The sequence below is a fragment of the Lemur catta genome, chromosome 5 (genome assembly GCF_020740605.2).
Source record: "Lemur catta isolate mLemCat1 chromosome 5, mLemCat1.pri, whole genome shotgun sequence".
In the NCBI taxonomy this organism is placed as follows: Eukaryota; Metazoa; Chordata; class Mammalia; order Primates; family Lemuridae; genus Lemur; species Lemur catta.
The window spans coordinates 32,215,890-32,238,379 of record NC_059132.1 but is presented as its reverse complement, the minus strand read 5'-3'; the positions used below and the strand labels follow the sequence as shown (position 1 = coordinate 32,238,379).

The 22,490-nt window shown below is 37.0% G+C and overlaps 1 protein-coding gene across 8 annotated transcripts in view; it reads left to right on the top strand.

Moving 5' to 3' along the window:
• PPARG (peroxisome proliferator activated receptor gamma) overlaps nucleotides 1-22,490 on the top strand; it is a 129,285-nt gene that overhangs the window by 81,678 nt on the left and 25,117 nt on the right. For 6 of the 8 annotated variants that reach the window (XM_045551445.1, XM_045551443.1, XM_045551442.1 and 3 more), the window contains 3 exons: nucleotides 1,155-1,324; nucleotides 8,906-9,044; nucleotides 20,726-20,925. In XM_045551445.1, the coding sequence (XP_045407401.1) occupies nucleotides 1,155-1,324; nucleotides 8,906-9,044; nucleotides 20,726-20,925 (509 nt within the window). Of the gene's footprint in view, nucleotides 1-1,154; nucleotides 1,325-8,905; nucleotides 9,045-20,725; nucleotides 21,014-22,490 lie in introns of those variants that run through there. The other 2 variants (XM_045551448.1, XM_045551449.1) reach the window with 2 other exon arrangements.

Below are 22,490 nucleotides of genomic sequence, written 5' to 3'. Positions count from 1 at the left end.
CTTTTCTTGTTTTCTTCCTTCTTAGGAGCACTTCCTAGCGTTATTCCTTTGCCAGTTGTTTCTCAGGCTAAGAGTCCATCATCCAAACTTTGAATTCCTTTGGCCCTTTCTAAGTTAATAGGTAACAGTTCCAAGTTACCTTATATAACTCATCATCACTAAATTACTATTACTATAGTCCAGTTTTTTTCTAATCTGTTATTGGAGAAGTTTATACTGAAACCTGTTTTTCAGCACAAATTTGTATTTTAACACTGTAGCCTATTGATAAAGCTTCGTGCCATTAACTACATAACATCAAGTATCAGACTCAAGAAAAACTAGAACTGCACTTTTCGAGATAAAATATATTTCTGCAATGCTATTTCCTTGATTTTTATCTTGTGTGGGCTGACATGCTGGTTTTCCACAGCCACCACTATGTAATTGGCAACCATTACTTGACAATAAGTAAGAACTTCCTGTATTTCTAGTTTTTTTTTTTTAGATAAATGATACACTTGGTTATATTTATCTGTGTGGTTTTCGGTTAGAGCCTAATATGGAAATGTAATGGGCCTGAACCTAACCAGTAAAAGGTAGTGCTTACTTTTCTATAGATTCTCCCACCCTTTATCAGATTATTTTACAAACTACCTCCTTTGATTCAACACTGATAGCAAACTGGGCTCTTATTTTTCATGTACCTGCAAGCTGGGCATACCACAGCCTTTTCACAGCAATGTTCTTTTACAGGAGTGGTTTAAAAATACTTCTCAAATGCAACATTTAAATAAAATATATAATTTAATATTGTGAGGAATGCCAAATGCATCACGTTTCCTAGCAAAATAAGCTTCCTTGTGTCAAATCCTATATGTTGTCTGTTAGAGTTGTAGCATTGTGGGGCGTTGAGGGGTTATAGAACTACAGACTTAGTTCCCAAACCCATTTTATTTTTACAGGTGAGGCTCAGAGATGTTTTGACTTGCCTGTAATTACAAAGACTGCTTTTTCTAAATGCCTTAACTCCAGTATTTCTTCATGTTCCGTTGTACTTCTACACTGAAATAATAAAAACATGGCATGAAAGTGTCCTATGGTGACTTGCCCTGTTGCTTTTTTAAGGGTTGTTTTTCATGTGGTAATTATCCTCTCACATCTTCAACACACAGGTGCCATCAAAGTGGAGCCTGCATCCCCACCTTACTATTCTGAAAAGTCTCAGCTCTACAATAAGCCTCATGAAGAGCCTTCCAACTCCCTCATGGCAATTGAATGCCGTGTGTGTGGAGATAAAGCTTCCGGGTTCCACTATGGAGTTCATGCATGTGAAGGATGCAAGGTAAAAAAAAAAAAATTCTTCAAAGAATTTGTTGAAACTTTACCTGTTATTTCATTTCCGGTTACAAACACTTTTCAAGGAATTGAGATAAAATTGTCAAACTTTTTTTTTTTGGCAGAACCCCTTCTTTAAATGACAGAATATTTGCAAATTGATAAATGCAGGATGGTTTTGCCCTACTTCCCTTTCTCCAAATTGGTTTTTTGAGACACTGATCTAACTTCACCTTTGCATCTTGCAGATTTTTACAAAAAGGTGACTTCTCCAAGTTGTCATGTCAAGACAGGGATAAGCCAGCACCAGGACCCAGATTTCCTGAATTCTCTAGTGTTTTTTTCACTATACCATGTAATATTTTATATATGTAAGGTTTGTCACGTTGTTTATGTCTGTGTATCATTTGATCTTTAGAGCAGTCCTATAAGGTTTAGCTTATTTATGGCCTCATTGCAGATGTAGAAATTACGGGTTAGCAAGACTTGCCCAAGGTCATCCGCTAGTATGTAGCAGATCTAGATCTAGGCTATGACTCCTTGTACTGTGTTGACTCCAGAACCGGTGTTCTGTGTTTCCTTACTCCAGCGTCAGTTTGCACCACGTATTGTGGACAGGCAGGCAGGCACAACAACTTCGGAAAGGAGATGCTGTTTGTCCTCACCTCCGTCCTTTGTGAAAAAGAGTATTTCTGAAAAGTCAGACATTTAGTAATATGCTGCTTAATTATTAAGAAAATAATGTTAATCCACTCATATTTTAATATGTAATCTTTTATAACAATTTTAATATACTCAATGAATAAAATAGGATTTATTATATTCTCCAGGGCACAGAATCAATTATTCATAAATATCTACTTTATAAAATAAACACTGCCTCAGTTGAGCTTTTTATTCAGAATAAAGAAACAGAACAGCAGTTAGGGAAGAGTTAGGACATCTGGATTTCTAACTGGATGATGAGACAAAAGAGGAAACTGATTTTTATTGAATTTTTACTAGGCAGCAGATCTCATGCAGGGTACTTTTATATAGATCATTATTTGACCATATTCTGCCTAAGTTTTTGCATCTATAAAATGATAAGTTTTTGCATTTATAAAATGAATTACATGATCGAGTCCCTTCGATACAAACCGTTTATTGCTGTAAAAGCAACCTAATACAGTGAAAGGAGACAAACTAGTAGTCAGCTCTGCCACTTGCCAAAGTCACTAGCCAATGACGTGCACAGTGTGTCCCTTAGTCCCCTCGTGCAAAATGACTTGGTTAGATTGGCTCCCCAAGGTCTCATTCATCACTAAGGTCTTTAATTTCAAAATGACTTCTTGAAATACTTCCTGGCAAGAGATGCTTTTGTTTAAAACTTTAAAATCCATTCATTCTGTGATTAAAACCAAGCTAAAAAATGTATGCTCTTATATGAAATCACTGTATGTAGTTAATTATCTAAGATCTTGGTAAGTAGTAAGAGCATGTCATTTTATTGAGTTAGATTTATACCATTTTTGAGTGAGTAAATTGTTGCTAAGTTCTGAGCCATATTTAACTGAAGAAACCATTCAGTTTTGGTCATGTTGATAATTTACATTAATAAATAAATAAAAGCAGCATGATTGGTTAAGTTTACACAATAAGTTATTGTTTTTTATTAGCTGGTAAAGCACTTACAAAACTAGAACCTTTAAATTATTCCATCATGATCCTATTATTCACATATTTGTGGAGAACTAACGTTACTGAGAATAGCTGAAAATCGGAAGACACAAACATTGTCAGTAGTTGGTTATAGTGATAAATATAAGTTTTGAGGGCACAAAAACTTAGAAAATAGAAGCAAGCAAAGGAGAAAAGTAGCAAAAAGAAGAGAGAAGAGGGAGAAGGAAATCCAAGTGCCTTCAAGTTAGGATAAGGAAGGGTAGAAGGCAGAGATGGAGAATAAACACCTAATAAAACCTGAAAAATACAGGAGAATCCTTAACCTACCCCAGATTAAAAAAAAATTTTTAAATAAAAAACAATAGAAGAAATTAATAGTATTATATACTAACCTGCAGTAATTCACAAACCATCCAAAGTGTGGATTACAAAATTCCTAGACTAAAATGCAAAGAAAATGATCACACTTGGGAAAATAGACATCTATTAATACACATTTTAAAGATGAGAATAAGAAAAATGCAACAGTATCATCTGGCTTCTCCAAGTATAAGTCAGTTCTCAAAGTGTGGTCTGGGGACCCCTAGGAGTCCCTAAAACATTTTCAAGGCATCCATGAAGTTGAAACTATTTTCATAATAATAATAAATTGTTATTTACCTTTTTCACTCTCATTCTCTCAGGAGTATAATTGTAGTATCTGGAAGCTACATGATGTGGGCTGATAACATAGCTGTAGTGGCTAATGAAATGTTTGCTTTTATGTTCTTGTGCATAATAATTTCTAGGTTTTGATTTCTAGTGTGATAAACATCAGTAGAGGCATCCCACATAAACAAAAGCTCTTTGAGTCTTCAATAATTTTTAGGAGAATGAAGGGGCCCTAAGACCAAAAGGATTGAGAACCACCATTATAAGATATTGAATCTGAAGGAATACAATTACTCATTTTTTACTTCTTTGGAACTAAACAAAATTCCTGCCACATTCTGAATACAGCTACATTAGACCAGTGGCTTTCAGTAATCAAAGATGTCCCCTTAGGTCATCAATACTCAATGAAAAGCCAGGAAAATGAAGTTAGCAAATGTGTTCAACTCATCTGTATTTATTTTCTGAAAGGTGCTTTGGCAGTTTAACATTTGCTATTTCAGTAGAATGTGAATTATACCCATAATTAAAATATAGTTCACCCCAAAGCTGCGGACTAATTTATGGATTGAAAAGAATAGTTACATTGCATAAGACAGATGTTGGTAGGACTTCTTAAACTATTTTACAGTGCAGATGGAAAAGGTTTCTATTAGTGATTCTTGCCAAAATTCAGTCAGATGGGGATGAATAGATTGGGTTTGGATTAAAGTGAAATAGTGACAGATTCTTGGGTGTGTTAATATTGCAAACTTACATAAAATAAAACCTTTAGCTACTGAAAGATATATATACTTTAGAGCTTGCACAGCTATCCTTTACTTATTGCCTATAAATTGGACACATATTTTTTCTTTAGTAGGTTTCATGCTATTTTTGCATCTTTAGTGAAAGATCATTTTAGAACCATAGGCTTACCTAAAGATACAAGTGTAATCTATCATACAATACAATGTAATTTGCTTTTGTATTTCTACATAGGACCTTATCTCAGGAAGGGTTTTAATCTATTCCCACCTGCCAGTCATAGCTCATTGATTCAGCTTCTATGGGCCAGACCACTTCATGGGAAAGCAGAACATAGGTCCAACATGGGACTTTTAATCTCACTGTAAAATCAACAATACTGCTTGTAGGTGTCATTGCCCCTGAAGTTTTGTTAAAAGTAAGCAGTTGAGAAGAGGTTGGGAAAAATTTTTTAATGATACCAAAAAAAAAAAAAAAAAAGGAATCACTTTCACACAGACAAATGTGAAGACTTTAGAAGAAATATATACACAAAAAATTTTTCTGAAATGGTGACTGATGCATCTCCATCACACCAATTAACAGACTTCATAATGATTAGAAGAATAAGTTGTTTAAAATGCGTTATTTTAGGAACTCTGAAATAATAAGAAAGAATGTTGTTACAGAAAGTTTCTTTATCAGTAATATGAAGAAACTTGGGAGAAGCTGGCCTCATTCTTCACATCAGTAAATAATTTTGCAGAAAAACACTCAGTAATATCCTTACGTCTTCCCTTTAGATTCCTTGAGTCAGATGACAAGGAGACAGTTGGTTATCATGAACTCAGTACAAAAAAAGGAAGCAAAAGCAAGTTTCAAGGCGTTTGCTGGGGTCTGTATATATTCAGTTCAAGATTTTATGTACATATGCAGTGCATAAATGATATTTAGAATAATTGTCCTGGCCAGGCTCAGTGGCTCACGCCTATAATCCTAGCACTCTGGGAGGCCGAGGCGGGAGGATCGCTCGAGGTCAGAAGTTCGAGACCAGCCTGAGCAAGAGCGAGACCCCCATCTCTACTAAAAAATAGAAAGAAATTAACCGGACAACTAAAAGTATATAGAAAAAGTTAGCCAGGCATGGTGGCACACGCCTGTAGTCCCAGCTACTCGGGAGGCTGAGGCAGTAGGATTGCTTGAGCCCAGGAGTTTGAGATTACTGTGAGCTAGGCTGACACCACTGCACTCTAGCCAGGGCAAAAGAGCGAGACTGTGTCTCAAAAAAAAAAAAAAAATACAGATTTCCCCCTCTGCCCCTAGCCAGGGAAAGCAGATAAATATTGGGATTGCCTGATACAGAATATAGAACAGTTATTTGTGAATTATTTAAAGAAAGAGGACGGGATCACAGCAGTGAACAAACAACAAATAGAGTGTCAGGAATGACCAGGAAGCTTTGAAAACAAACCTAGTGAATCTTCTAAAAGTTAAAAATATAATTACTGATGTAAAAATTCAATGGAAGTGTTAGCACACTGGACACAGTGGAAGAAAGGATTACTGAACTGAAAGAGGTAAGCAAAAAAATTGCTGAGAATGAGACCAACAATATGTTAAAGAATATGGCCTATCCAGGATCTTCTGGCATTTGAAGGCTCTTTTAGTTCTTGAAGGGTTCATAGGGTGTTTGACTATGAAAAAGGTTTGTCTTCTTCATGGATCAATAGAAGAATAAAACACAGAACTGTTCTCACTAAGGAACTTTGGTGAAAAATGTGTGTTTTTACTTTTGCCAATGTAATTACATATTTTTTGTGTTATTTGGCTGCTATTAAGATTTTTATTTTGTAATCAATAATAGTAAATAATTAGTGAGAAGAAGATGGAAAATATAAATGAGAAGTTCAGAAATGTGAAGGCTTAGGATAAGAAAGTCTAACATTTACCTAATTGGAGCCCAGTACTGAGGAGCTGGGATGCAGAAACAACATGTCCAAGAAGATAAATGACAAGAAATCCATGCCTAAACACACTGCAGTAAAACTGCAGAATACTAGAGACAGACAGTATATAAAAGCAACCAAAGAGAAAAGAAAGATCACCTGGAAGTCAGTTGACAAGCCACTTCTCAACAGCAACAATGGAAGCAGAAAGATAATGAAATTCAAAGTATTAAGAGAAAGTAACTGAGTAGCCAGTAATCTCTCAAGAATGAGGGTGAAATGAAAATGTTTACATGTTAAAAAAATAAAAACAGTGAAAAAGTACATTTTAAGAATACTAAGTCATAGAGAGGAGAAGATATTTGCAACATCCACAGAGATAACAGATTAACATCTAGAATATATTAGAAATGTCTAAAATTCAGTTTAAGGAAAATATAGTTAGAAATTGGGAAGTAAAAAATTAGGGACGTACAAATTGAAATCATACTTATATTCTGTTTTACACATGGTAGATTGTCAAAAATTTAAAAGTCTGACAACACATGTAGGAGAGACAAGAACATGCATAAACTGCTTGTGGAAGTGTAAACTGATACAACCATGTTGGAAAACAACTTGGCATTTTCTTGTAAAATTTAACCAGAAACTCCATTCCTAGGTAACTCTTACACATGTACATTGTAAAATATTTACAAGAATATTTATAGAAGCACTGCTTATAATAGCAAAAATCAGCAACAATTCAAACATCCATCAACATGCTAATAGATTAATAAACTATAGTTTAGTCATAAAATGGAATATTATATAATTATGAAAATTAAGAAATCATGGCTTCTCACTAAAAAGTAAATTTTACAAACCGAATACCAAATTTTTTAAAGAGAGTAGTCCCCAAACTACATTTAGTATACCATTTAGTAAAGCCTCAAAACAAGCATAATTAAACAATATATTATTTAGTTTTACATACTAAGTGATAAAACTGTATGTTCTTAAAGGGCGAGGAAATGATAAACGCAGAGTTGACATGGCCTTGTCGTGTCACGGTTTAGAATCACAAACTGTTGAAGATGGAAGTGCTTTCTCATTTGACAGCTAGAAAAGTGGAGGTCCAGAGAAGAAGTTAAGTGCCTTATTCAACAAGTTTTAATGGAGCACTGTCGTAGGTGTTTGGGTTACTTCGGGCGGGGGGGGGGGGGGGGGGGGAGGCGTGAGAGATAATCCCTGTCCCTGTGGAGCTCACAATTTTAATTGAGCCATGGGGGATGGGGAGAACAAACACTTAGGCATAATAAGTAAACTCTGTAGTATGTTAGAAAGTCGTAAGTGCTATTGGAACCAAGGAAAACCAAAGTGTGGCTCAAGAGCTCCAGGAGAGCGGTGGGGCAGGAACAGGCCATGGTATTAAATAGGGTGGGGAGGCCTCGTTGAGGTGAGATGAGAACAAAACTTGAGGACAATGAGGGATATAGGCAAGTATATATTTAGAGAAAGAGCTTTCCACAGGAGAGAAAGAAGAGGTCAAGAGTGACTTCAGGGATTTGGGCTCGAGAAGCTGGGAGCATGGAGCTGCATCCACTGAGATGGAGAAAGCTGCAAGTGAGGTGAATTTGTAGGGGAAGGTCAGGACTTCAGCTGGGGACATGCTGGGTTAGACACGGCTGTTATCCAAGTGAAAGTGTCAAGTAAGCAGTAGAGCATACTCATCTACAGTTCAAGACAGAAATCTGGAAAAAGTCAAAAATACATGTCAGTGGCAGAACCAATACTAATTCAGTGCTTTTTGTACCAAACAGGGCCAGATAAATTTGAAAGCACTAACAGTTGAGTTTCTTAGAGATTAATGCAATAGAAATGAATAGGAATGATGAACCCCAAAAATGGAGTTAGAAAAGATTTCTGAGTAGATTTTTTTCCAGTTCTTTCTAAAAGATATAAATATAGCAGAATATGCAATTATCCTCAAACTGGCATAATTGAGATAGCAGTAGATTTTCTGAGGATTTATCTATTATTTCTCATGTTATTTCCTATTATCTCTTTCTGTCTATAGGCTACAAAGATTATGAGGCATTCTTTCAACAACATAAATAAATGAAATGAATTCTGCAGGAAATTATGCAACATAGAGAATTCCAAAAAAATTATCCACATGTGAATTTTTATTGGCCCTGATCATGTTTTAGAATGAAATGATTATAACTTTGCCAAACTGCTTAGCACAGTTATAAAGGCAGGGGCATGCTGTTGGAATGATTTGCAGAGAGAAAACTGAACTGATTACAGGGTGTTTTATTTGCATTACATTAAATCCAGAGCACTTCTTAGAGCATGCTGAAAACCAAATGTGGAGCCAAGATACAAAATGACATCAGTTGGATATGGTCAGTAAGTGTTTTAAGAGCTAAAAAAAGGAGCTGAAGATCCTCTAGTTTTTTATTTTGTAGCAAATAAAATTGAGTTCCAAAGAGGTTAAGTGACTTCTCTAAGGTCACTAGGGATAGAACTTTGTCAAGAACCCATACCCAGGCCAGTACTCCTTTAGCCATAGGTTGCTGCTTAAAATTTACTTTGTCTTTTCCTATATCCCTTTACAGGGTTTCTTCCGGAGGACAATCAGATTGAAGCTTATTTATGATAGGTGTGATCTTAACTGTCGGATCCACAAAAAAAGTAGAAATAAATGTCAGTACTGTCGGTTTCAGAAATGCCTTGCAGTGGGGATGTCTCATAATGGTAAGTGAACACAGATCACCATATACTTTATTGTTCCCATTACAGTGTCAGTGGACACTGGGGCCATCACTGAAAATATGTACAGTTTTTCCACAAAATGCCAGAATTCAGGGTATTACATGCTGATAAAACATTTCTCATTTAGGTTAGTGTTTGTAAGCTTTTAGTAGGGAATCCTTCTCTTTGTGGTTGGGCATCTGCCATGATGGGAGAAGAGACTTGAAAATCTGGGAGTTGATGGAAAGAAACTGTTGTGTTTTAAAACACCTGTAATGATAATTGTGATTAACTTTTATGTTGCTTTAATAGCATCAAAAAAAGAATTATATTTTATTAATACTTATATGTATCAGTATTTTCTTTCTGTTTTAAGGAAATCCTGAAGATTTCTGGGTATGGAACTTTTAAGTGGCATATAAGAATTTAGATTTATTTACTTTTTAAAAAAATTTTTTTGCTTTTTACTGTGCAAAGATGTGTATAGCACTATCCTTGACTTCAAGGAACATACAGAGTTGTGGAGAGGAAAAAGCAAATATTTTAAAGTTCTACAAAACTTCAATCCCATAGAAACATAAGAGAATAAAACTTTCTACTTTTTAAACCTGTATCTAAAATCAAACCTAAGGGAAATAATGTCGAACACCCAAGAAAGGCTTATGTTTTCATGAACTCTAGAACTAACTCAGTAAACTTGTGGAAAATAGGCCTGTTTGAAGAAATAATTCATCACCATTTGTTCTGATTGGTTGACTGGCCCACAAAACAAATTTTAGATTGTAACTTGATGGTATTATATTTGTCAAATATTAGTTCTTTCAGTGGAGTCAAGAAACAACAAAATGCCAAGTGATCAAATTAAATCTGAAGTTTCATTTCATTCGGTAGCCTTTTTTTTTTTTTTCTTTCTTTTGCTTTCATCTCTCTCAAAACTGATCTGGTAAGAGGATAATCATTGAAGTCAACCTTTATCTATATGGACTCTAAAGCATCTGAGAAAATTAAATTTTTGTTCTATCATGCAGATGTTTGGTTTTCACAGTGGAAACCATCAAGATATTTGGAAATCACTAAATGATTGATACTCTACCCTTTAAAAAAGTTTATAGAATTATATTTGTATCATTATTATTAGTTCCTCTAAAGACAAGAATGTATTTTGAATAGAGCTATCAACAATACTGAAGATGAAATTTGGACCAACTTTTCTTAACAATTGACTACATCTGTTGTATAGCAGTATACAACTGCAGTCATGGGTTGCAAAATAATTTGCTGGTTTAATTCCATCAGTTTCCTTTTTATTTCAGACCTCATAAAACATTAAGGGCAAGTTTTCAAGTCAAGGGTTATATTTTAGGTGATGCAATCAAGTTGCAATAAACTTATTTCATGTTTATGAAGAAATCATTGACTTTAAGGTCATTATTACTGAGACAGCCTAGGAAAGTGTGCCAGTCCACCTTTAATGCTATTTATTTTATGTCTATTAAAAAAAATTGTGACTTCACACATTCATGTAAAATATAATTACTTAGCAGGCACTGCACACATGGACATAGAATATATTTCCTATTGCTCATAGGTATTATACACATTCACATAAAATAAATCTTTTATTGCTTATTGTTTATATGCAAATATTATTTAAAGCCCAACCTATGTAGTATGGATGGTAAAATTTTCTCCTTCCAGAAAAGTCAAAGAAAGCTATCATAAACTTGATAATAAGGTCATCTTTGGACTTCATATAACAATTAACTTACTCTATTTAGGGAGAGGGCAATCTTGATAGGGAGTATGCAGTTCTTCTAGCAAAGGCAAGAAAAAATAGAAATTAAATGTCATGACATCAGAAACTTATGCAGTTCAACACTTAAAGGATTCCAAACATGACTAAGAAAATCCCTTGTTGGGGGTTTTTATGGGAATTTGTTTGCTGCACAAAAAAGAAAACATCAAACTCAACAACTAGATTTTGATTAGTTTTGCCTATTATGATGAAGTAAACAATTCTAAATGCAAAGTTTACTAGGACATTGTAGTCACTATTTAAAATCCATGGCTTTGACCAATGTGAAGCCAACAGTTAACAAGGTTTTCATTCCTATACAATGCCGTTTTAAGTTATCAAAAGAGGCTTCCAGTGTTATACCCAAGTCAGCACCCAGCTGTTTCCAGTATGCACAAGAAGCCGTGAACATACCCCAGAGTAGATTGACTCCATTCGCTGTTACTTTCATTTCTGCTCTTTGGTCTCTGTTTAGTCCCTGTGATGTACTTAGCTTCTCCCTTGCCACGCTCTCACAGCTTGGAAGGAGCCTTCTGGAGTAACCCTCAAGGAACCCTAAGGGCCCTAGGGAGTATCAGTGAACAATCACTGAATTCAAACGATCACTGTGTCCTTTCAACTTGGAAAATTCTATATCAAACAACCAAACCCACTGAATTTTTCACTTTTCAATAAGCTGTTCTGTACCTTCTTGACAATGTTACAGTCTGCCCAAATATGTAGGCATCTGGCACATCAGTTGCCTGAATTTAAAAGTTTTCACCTATGTGTTTTGGTGCCATAAAAATGTAATTCATATACCCAAATCAGATCTATATGTTCTGATCATTTGTTCAGCAATTTAAGGCAGTTAGTTTGATGATTGTACGGTGAAGTGACTCAACTCCACAATACCAGTCTGAAGCAGTCTGGGCTAGAGAAAGTATAAATGGTATATTAGGTGATGTATGGTTAAAGCTCTTTGGATGGAACTTTTATTTTGATTGTGACATGTAGCCTAAACGTTGTAGAATGTAATTTCAGAATTCTTCTGGTTGGAAACATAGTTGTTTCTCAAATACCCATTTTCACCATTGGGTAGAAAAGTACCCAGGTGTTGCATTGACTAGTATGCTTTGGAAACACATTTTTCGTTTTTCTGTAAGTAATGAAGATAAACACATGTTCCAATTATTTTGGTCACATACCAGTCCATCATTTCTAGACCGTGGGTTAATCCCACTGATTGCTCAGCAGTCTTCCTGAGTCATCTCAAACACAATCAGTTCAATACCACGTCTAGACACCACTTTAGAGGAAAGCTCAAAATGAAAATAAAGCAGAAATAAATACCCACTTCCGAGGCCACCCAGAGGTGCATGGAACTAAGTGATTGTTGCATCAGCTACTATTTGTTGGTGAAGCCGGTATCTACGGAATCTTGATAAAAATATTTGCACTCAAATGGGCACTTGCACACACTTTTATAGTTTTTTGAAGTAGTAATTTTGATTTTAAGTCTTCCTGTCAGTTCCTTGATATTAGTCATATTTTTAAAATGTGTCCTCTTTATTTTTAATGAAATCGTTTAGTCATTAAGAATTTTGACTAGTAAATAATTCCTGTTCATTCAGAGCTGCTTTTTATAAATGAACTAAATTATAAAATAATAATTTTAGGCTAAGTGCATTTTTAAAAATTTAAAAATTTTTTAAGAGATTGGTTCTTCCTGTGTTGCCCAGGCTGGGCCCGAACTCCTGAGCTCAAGTGATCCTCCCATCTCGGCCTTCTGAGTAGCTGGGACTCCAGGCACGCACACTGCACCCAGCTTAGGTGCATTTTTAAAAATAACGTAAAGTAGAGAAGAATTGACTTATGTTATTTATGAGTCCTTCAGTTAGGTTTTCCCTATAACACTGAGATTTGATAAAAATTATGTTTTTCACAAATTAGTGTAATCTTACCTTTGCTGATTAGGATATCCTATGATATAAATGATGGGGTTTTTTCTTTTATTTAAAACAAAAAGCTGACAATGTTAAAATAATCTCTCAGTGGCTTCATAAAAATCCAGAAAAATAGTTTCACCAATTTTTGCGGCGCTCGGCATGTTTAAGGTAATTTTCTCGATGGCGCGTAAGCAGCAGCTCTGGTGTTTATTGGGAAAGGGGGAGAAGGGCAAATAGATTTAAACTTTTAACTTATTCCTTTATCTTTTTTCAGTCTTCTTTGAGGTATAAAGGAAAAGTACCCAAATGTTGACTTTCAGAAAAGGTGACAGTCCTGAATGCACGTGGCCACGTAGGCAGCTCTGCCACTCGACCCCGAGTGGTGGGCAGCACCACCACGGTGGAGCCGGCCTCCTCTCCCCACCCCTGCCCACTCTTCTCCTACCTGTCAGGCAAACCGTGCTCTTCTTCGCAGTTCCTAGAAAATGCCTCTGCTTGGACACATCCAGGCCTCTGTCAGTTGTGCCCTTCTGTTCCCTGTCAAAATCCTGCCTGACAGTCAAGGCCCAGTTCAAATGCTGTCTTCCATAAGGCTTTTCTGCTTCCCTGCTCTTTCTTTTCTGTGTGTTTTATACCTTCCTGTGACAGACACATCACCTTCTAAGCCTTAGAAAGCAAGGGAGTGATCACCTCTATAGTACCCCAAAACAAACTACCAACAGCAGTAAAAAGGATAAATTAGAGAGAGAAAAGACTAGAATCAAGGAAATCCATCAGAAGACTAATGTCATATTAGGAACTAAGACCTTGAGAAGGGTGAGAAGGAAGGAAATTGAGAGAAATATCAGAGCAGTGATCAATGAATAAAAACGCCTGAAGGAAGAGAGGTTGTCAAAGATTGTTCAGAATATCTAGTTTGGATGATAGAGTGAATTAACCAAGAAAGGAGCCAGTTTGGAGGAGAAAATCAAAAATTCAGTTTTATATTATGTTTGAGGTGGTTATGGGATATCTGGCACCCACGTACAGAGGATTATAGGAAGAAGTGAAAAATAAGGATCCAAATCTCAGGAAAAAGGCCGGGCGCGGTGGCTCATGCCTGTAATCCTAGCTCTGGGAGGCCGAGGCGGGTGGATCGCTCGAGGTCAGGAGTTCGAGACCAGCCTGAGCAAGAGTGAGACCCCGTCTCTGCCAAAAATAGGAGGAAATTATCTGGCCAACTAAAAATATATATACAAAAAAATTAGCCGGGCATGGTGGCTCATGCCTGTAGTCCCAGCTACTCGGGAGGCTGAGGCAGTAGGATCGCTTAAGCCCAGGAGTCTGAGGTTGCTGTGAGCTAGGCTGACGCCACGGCACTCACTCTAGCCCGGGCAACAAAGTGAGACTCTGTCTCAAAAAAAAAAAAAAAAAAAAAAAAACAAATCTCAGGAAAAAGAGAACAGGAGTCATTAGCACCCATTGCGAGATAGCAAGAAAATCAAACTAGGAACAACAGAATATAAGCTAAGGAAGAGGCACTATTTGACGAGATCTGGAAAGTAGCAGGCAGAAAGATAGGAGACCCAGAAAAGCAGAAACAAAGATGAGAAATTTTTTAAATAAGAGGTGGAGATGGTCCCCAGTGTTAAAGGCTGGGAGAATGCTGGAGAGCTCAAGTAGATCAAGAGCTTAGAAGAGGCCCTTGGGCCGGGCCATGAGAAAAGCATTCAGGACTTTTATGAGCAAAATTTCAGTAAATTCAAATGAGGCAAAAGCTAGATTGCATTGGGTCGGGAGGTAAATACAAAGTGAGCCAACACCGACAGCGTGGGAAGACAACTCTTTCAGGACGTTCTTAGGTGGAGGAAAGATAGCTTGAAGAGGAGGGAATACTAGGCTCAGAAGTTGAACGTCTGCTCAGGTGGACAGCACGGAGCCAGTAAAGACAGGTGCACCGGAGAGAGTATAATCTGTATGTGTCTGATCTCCCCTGCTAGACATGTCCTTTTCACCCTTGTGCCCCACTGCAGCCCAGTCTGTGTGGAGCCCCGTGTCTTGCATCAAACAAGTGTTCAGTAAATGAATTAAATGATGTCAGGTGAGACTTCAGGGAGATTGAGTTAGAAGATAAGGTATTTTGCTCATCTCTACTTTTGAAAGAAACTTAGGCAAATGTTTAAATGTTCTCTACAAATGATTTGAAAATAATACCCCTATGGAAAAATAATTTAATATTAGTGCTAAGGTTTTTCCTTATTTTACTTAAGAGGAACTAGAAAATGATAGCTATTAGATTGCCAAATCCTGCAAAACCTCAAAATGCACAACTTTTTTTTTCCCTTAAGAGAGGTGTGGAAAAACTTCACTTATTGACAACAGCCATGTGAAAAGCAGCAGTGTTGTGTAAGTCTTGTTTACATGCAAAAAAAACATGTGAAAAATGGAAAAATTGACCATGAGACATGGCTTTGACTAATTGTCAAAAACCTGATATGATTGCAAATTCATGCCTTAAATGTTGAAAGACAAAAATATTTTTAATAAAATTCATCTTATTTCATCCTTCTATTTTCTATTGATTTATTATTTTGAAAATCTACTTTAATTAATTTTTGTAATTAAGTAGCATTTGTCTTTAATGCTCCTACAGTTATGTAGGTGTTTTAAAAACATACCAATTGATTGTCTCATAGTGCTAGCAGATCCAGAAATCAGGACATCTAATTATTCCATATGGTTGGAGTTTGTGTGTTCAGTAACATCAGTATTAAATACTCACTGCTGAGTCTTCGATATGCTAGTAGTGAGCTGCATTCAGCTCAGTAAAAGCACATTGTGTAACGGTATGCTAATATACTTTCACTGGAAATTAACGAGTCTCTATCAAACCTGGTCTTCCTGAAGGAAGCCTACTGATTCCAATACTGACAATTGTTTTAATTCAGACACATGAATTCTCTGTAGGTGATTAAATTATGCCAAATATGAAACTGAATGCCAGTGTTCTGGAAGTTGCTGTATGTGACAGGTGCTAGATCTGTAGAACAGAGACAGAATGTGTCTTTTTTTGGGGGGGCCTCAAAGACTAGACAGATAATTGCGTTAAAAAAGAGCAAAGCATGTTCTAAAGTACTATGTAGACATTTGTAGAATTTTAGAGCTAAATTTAGAGCTAAAGGAGGGAAACTTTAGTGATCTCCTTTGCTAACTTCCTCATTCTATAGATAAAACAATTGAACGCCAGAGAAATTTTCTTAAAGCCACATAGCTAGTGTGCCACTGAGCTGAAACTAGAAAATAGACTTCCTGACGACATAAAATGTAATGTTAATTCGATTGCCTTCCAGCGAGGCCAGAAGTTCTTGCTTAGTGACTCTTAGTAATACATGGAGCACTTTTCTTCTGTCTTTTAAGATTAATTAGCAGTAGTAGAAGATTTGGAAAAAATAAACTTTTATATGGGCACACTCAGCCTTTATATGTCTGATCCCTAAGCTAGAATGTTCATCTTCCATTTCTAAGTTCTAACTTCAGTCTTACAGGAAACAACAATCCAGCTTCCCTCATTTTGGTTCTCAGATTCTCCACTCAAAGGGTAGCAACTGAGGTTCAAGAATAACTAACTAAAAAACACCATTTCCTAAACAATTTGAAGACAGAGAGATATAGACAGACAGATAGATTAGGTTTTCAGAGTCTTGTTCTTTATCTGTAGGAGAGGTCAGTATGCCAGGGCTACGGTCTGTGACTGATGCGTAGTCATAGTGCCCCTAGACCACTGCACCCACAAGGAGCAAAAGCTGTGTTCCTTAAGCATTACCGTGTGCCGGGCACTATGCTAAACTCTTTCTGTGCTGCCTTTCATCACCTCACATGAGCTAGACAGGTATGATTATATGAGACTCAAAAGCAACAAGATAAAATCGGCTTTTTCCCCCTTAAAAAATGAATGCAGAACCAGGCACAGTGGCACATGCCTATAGTCCCAACTGCTCAGGAGGCTGAAGTGAGAGGAGAAGGCTTGAGCCCGGGAGTTCAAGTCCAGCCTGGGCAACATATAGAGACCCTATTTCCCCCTCCCCCCAAAACTACATGTAAATAAAAATTTTTATTTATTCTATAACTTCACATTTCTGTATGTTTTATGCAAATTTAGCCCTACCAAATGGGATGTATTTTTCATCCCTTTTTTGAACTTCTGGTGTGTAAAAATGCTAAAATCACCCATCTAATTAGTTGGACTAATAGTTAATTGAATCTAATTTGGAGCATGGGCATTTAACAATACAGATAATTTATTCATTAGATTTAACCTTTTGGGGGAACTTCAACTTATAAAAATTCACATTTTATTTAGATTCTAGCAGAATAATTTCACTTTAATATCTCCTAATTCTAAAATGATTTTTAGGCCAGGCGCAGTGACTCACACCTGTAATCCTAGCACTCTGGGAGGCCGAGGTGGGAGGATCGCTTGAGTCCAGGAGTTCAAGACCAGCCTGAGCAAGAGTGAGACCCGCCTCTACTAAAAATAGAAAACTACAGGTGTGGTGCCACGGGCCTGTAGTCCCATCTACTCTGGAGGTTGAGGCAGGAGGATTGCTTGAGCCCAGAAGTTCAAGGTGGCAGTGAGCTATGATGATGCCACTGCACTCTACCTGGGGCGAGAGAGTGAGACTCTTGTCTCAAAAAAAAAATTTTTTTAAGTTGTTTTTGGCTATTTTTGTCAGGTTATGGAAAAGCAGGACTAGCATGTGTAATAAGTGGATATCTTTGGCTGCTTGTTTATTTTAAATTAACTTTTCTGATTACCCATTAGGAAAAAATTGCTTTCCTAGGCATGTAAACTTTTTTGTATGTTTATAGTTTCTAATCTGTAAAAATCTAACCAACACTTAGAACAGTGTCTGGCACACGATAATCACTCAATAATTACTCACTGAGTGAAGAGATGGTATTGTATGGTCTGTGAAGTAACTAAAGTCCAAGAGCAGCAGATAGTTGGTGATTCTAACAGTCTCTGTTTTGTTATACGATAAATGATTTTCTCCAAGTTTTACACCAAAATTTCTTCTTCTTTTAATACGCTATAATTCTTCTTTGGTGGTTTCTCTCATGATCGCTTTCCCAAACTTCCCAGTTTACATGGTATCTCATTTTCTGTCTATTTTAAGCTTGATATTTTAGAGTTTAGTTCATCAAACATTTATGTTATCTACTATGTGTATTTTGTTATACCCAGGAACGAAGATGAGAAAACCTGTTACTCATCTCATATAATTTATATTCAAGTAGAATAACCAATATAAACCAACGTAGTAGTATAGTAAGAGCTTGATAATATGAACCAAAGTATGCGTACAACATGAGCCCCTCATTTAGGAAGCTTTTTCTAAACTGTCCCAAATCCCAGGTTTTTGATATACTCCTAATTGGGTATAGGGATGGCTTGGCCTATCAAAGTGTCTCATGGAAGACACTTAATTTTAGAAGGTCACCAAGTGATTCTTATATTCTCTGCTTCTCCTACTTCCTCACTTCTCAAATGAAAACTACTGATGAACAAGGAATAAACATACTATAGTCGCCCCTCGGTATCCTGGGGGGATGGGTTCTAGGACCTCCCTTCCAACCCCCACAGATACCAAGATCCCCAGATGCTCAAGTCTCTGATATAAAATGGCCTAGTATTTGCAATTAAACTACTCACATCCTCCTGTGTACTTTAAATCATCTCCAGATTACTTATAATATCTAATACAATGTATTAGAAATTATGTTACGCTATATAAATGGCTATGATACTGTATTTTTTCATTTGCGTTATTTTTTATTGTTATTTTTTAATTAGGTTTTTTATTTTCCATTGAATTCGATTGGTTGACTCCTCCTCACATGTGGAACCCAGAAATACCTGAGGGCCAACTGTATAAGGAGGCAAATGGTTAATTCTGTCTGAGCAAAGTGGTCAGGAACAGCTTCACAGAGGATTTTGAAGGAATTTACTATCTGGGTTTTTTTTTTTTCATTTTATTTCAAAATATATTGTATAAGGACTTAGTATGTGCCAGACATTGTACTAAGTGTTGATGACAATAATGAACAAGATTGCTGCCTTTGTGGAGATTATATGGCAGAGGAGGAAAGAAAACGTTACAGATAATCACTGTGATCAGCGCTGTGAAGGAGAACACAGTGAGTGATGAGGTCGTAACTGAGGGGCCCAAACAAACTGGTGGTGGAGGTGGGGGGTTCATCAGCAGCTGAGTATGTGAACAACCATTCCCCGTCCCTATGGGCCTAAAAAGAAAGAGACGGGGGAAGAGTGAGTAGGGAGACAGATTGCTGACCCAAAAATTGCAATTGTTTAAAGATATCTATTTGAAGGGGTCATGTACAAAGGATATATTTACTAAAAGTGTCTTAACATAGGCTAATTTAATTTAAAGGAATCCTGAGAGGTAAGATTCTCTTCCTTTCTATTATAACTCCCAGGTCTCCAAGGAGGCCTCTACAACACAATAGTTGTATTCATTGATGATAAAGTTTATTTAGGGTCAACTGAAATGACTCAAGGGTTCCTTCTCTGGCAAATCCAAAGTAAAATTCACTAAGTACTCAGATGGAAATGTTTTCATGAGCTTTTACGGCTTATGTTAGAAATGCTACTTTTAACATAATAACATATAGCAAAGGACCGTCCACCTATTCGTATTCGGCAGCCACTGACTGAGTGCCACTAACTGCTAGAGACAGAGGTGACTATGACACCGTCTCTGCCCCCGAGGAACGCGCAGCCCAGTGAAGGAGACCGTCATAAAAACATATTGCTATGACACCACTGCTGCGAGTGGGGACAGAGCTGTGCATGGGGTAATTAACAGTGATTATGACAGCCAAATGCCCATATTATTGGAGAATGCGGAGTCCAAAGTGTGCCCCCAAAGTCACATTACTCAAAATAATTATTTTGCAGATAGTATTGGTAGACAGGAAGGAAAACATATCTGAGTTGAAAAGTTATTTCATACAAACACATGATTTTTTTCCCCAAATTAGGCCTTACCAACCTCTCTTAGGTGTTCCTCAGTGCCCTTCTTTCTTTTATCTTCTCTTTTACACTCCTTTATCCCACAAGAAGCCAAATGTTGAGGATATTGTCTTTCTGAGGAACACCATTAAGTGGTAATTCTGGAGAGTCAGGGATAATTATGGCTTCTCTCCACTACATGTAAAAGTACTTTCTGGCCTAATAAAATGAAATAAAGCACCATCCATATTTCTTTATAACAGGAACAAAGACCATACAAACTCCCTGAGAACAAAGCCTATGTCTGTACAACTTTGAATTCTGTACAGTTCCTTACTTTAATCCATGAAGCATGTCAATCCGTCTAAGTGCCTGACCTTATATCTAGTGCTGGGGATACAAAGATAAATAAGACACTGCCCCTGACCTTCAGGACATTGTTCTATAGTGGGATACATAGGCATGTAAAATAAATAATTACAGTACAATGTGAAAATTGTTGTCATTAAAGTATTACTAAGGGTTGGTGGAGTACAGAGTAAGGAATAATTAACTCTACTTGTAGAAGTCAGGGAAAGCCTCACAAAGAAGGTGACATTTGGATTGGGTTTTGAGGGATGAATAGGAGTTGGTTCTCAGTTATTTCATGTTTAAGTGAACATACTTTCCTTCCTCTGCTAAACTCTTAAATTCTTTCACCTTCCCAGCAGGATCATGTATTAACTTTTTTTAAATTAAAGAAGTGAACAATTTGATTTTTACTGATAACATGTGCTACTGTTGTGAAATAAAAACATGAGCAAAGTGGTAGATAAGAACCAGAACTTGAGATTGGTGGAGGGAGGAGAGGGGCTTTTATTATGTGGGAACTAGGGCCAGGGAGAGAACAGTGTACATTAGGAACAGTAGTAATTCAATGATTCATCCTGTCATTCCTCTTCCTCTATAGCCATCAGGTTTGGGCGGATGCCACAGGCCGAGAAGGAGAAGCTGTTGGCGGAGATCTCCAGTGATATCGACCAGCTGAACCCAGAGTCCGCTGACCTCCGGGCCCTGGCAAAACATTTGTATGACTCATACATAAAGTCCTTCCCGCTGACCAAAGCAAAGGCGAGGGCCATCTTGACAGGAAAGACAACAGACAAATCAGTTAGTTCTCTTCTGCTGTCTTCATTGGGGGTGTCTGGGGTTTTCTTATGTTTTTTTTTTCTTTGAGTAAATGATTTACTGTGTTACACATGCATATGCAGAATACTGTTCAGCTGTTGGCTGTTAACATATTACAGGCTGAGCCTAGAATGCGTGAAGTATTTTCAGATAGGATAAGTAAATATTTTGAAAAGGGAAAGAAGTCCTGCAGGTTCTAATAAAATCTTTGAGAATAGTGTAAGAATGTACTGGTCATCTGAACTTTAATGAATGAACTGAGACCCCCCCCTCATCCTACCACCCTCTTTTGGGATCAGTCTCTTTTATTCGGCATCAAAATAACTGGCCATAACAATGTTCATTCAAGCAGCCCTGCTTTTCTCTGGGAAGGGCCTGAACTAGGTTTGGAGAAGATATTCAGTCTCACTATTTGACCTTTCAGGAGAACTCCCAGAGTTAACTCTTATGACATTCGACATGGGTCGTAAAAATACATTCCAGATATTATATTACCTTTCTTTTCTTGTAGTACTCTATTAATTATTCCTAGGGAACTGGAAGCTCTATCCTTTTATTATTTATGTGAATTTTGTCTTCTGCAAGGCCCTTGAGCTGCTTGGGCTACCCTGTGAATTCTCAAACATCTTAAGGCTCATTGGGTGGTACTGTTTAGAAAATTCAGATTGGGTTATAATTATTACTGAGTGAAGTTTTCCAAGAAGTAGAACTCTTCCCTGACCAGAAGCAGAAAGCAACATGGAATTATATTAAAACAAACCAAAACTATGCCTGGATTCCAGTCCCAATTCTGCCATCAGCTTTGAGTGTGACCTGGATCATGTCTCTATACCTCAGTTATTAAAGACAGGATCTGGCTTTGATAATAAGGTCTACAGAATGTTCCTAGGGCAGTAAGCACCGCAGAACACACTTGGAAGACACTGCCCCAGCTCTTGAAAGCCCTTGTATGCGAGCATTTATTATCAAATGAACACCTCCAGGAGAGCCGTGCAATTACTTGACAGATATGTATATCTTTTTACCCACTCAGATATATTGTTGGGAAAATCACATTACCCTTTTATATATTCTGATGACTATCTCAAGATATTATTTTTTCCTCTTAACTAAACCATTTTTTAGGAGTAAACTCAGCTAATAGGAAAAGAAAACTGTGGGATAGAGCCACATGCCAATAAGGACAACGAGTTTTCGGATTTGCAAAAGAGGTATTTGATACCTTAACAATAATATACTTGGATCCGCTACTTTACAATTTCCAAAAATCTTACACGTTTAGTAGGCTTGAGTCACATGGCCATCTTACCGCTTCTGTTATTATCCTCTTTTTAAAGATGAGGAAACTGAAGTCCAGGGAGGTTAAACATTTTGCCCTAAGATCTCACAGCAAGCATGTGGAAGAGCCAGGATTGTAACGCAGGCTTTCTGACCGCTAGATCAGAGCAGTCTTAGCCTGATGGTCCCTTAGTACCACGCTACTTTTGGAAGCTAGTCTTTGCCGTTGGCTGGCAGTGAGCCAGGGAGACATACACACTAGGAAAACT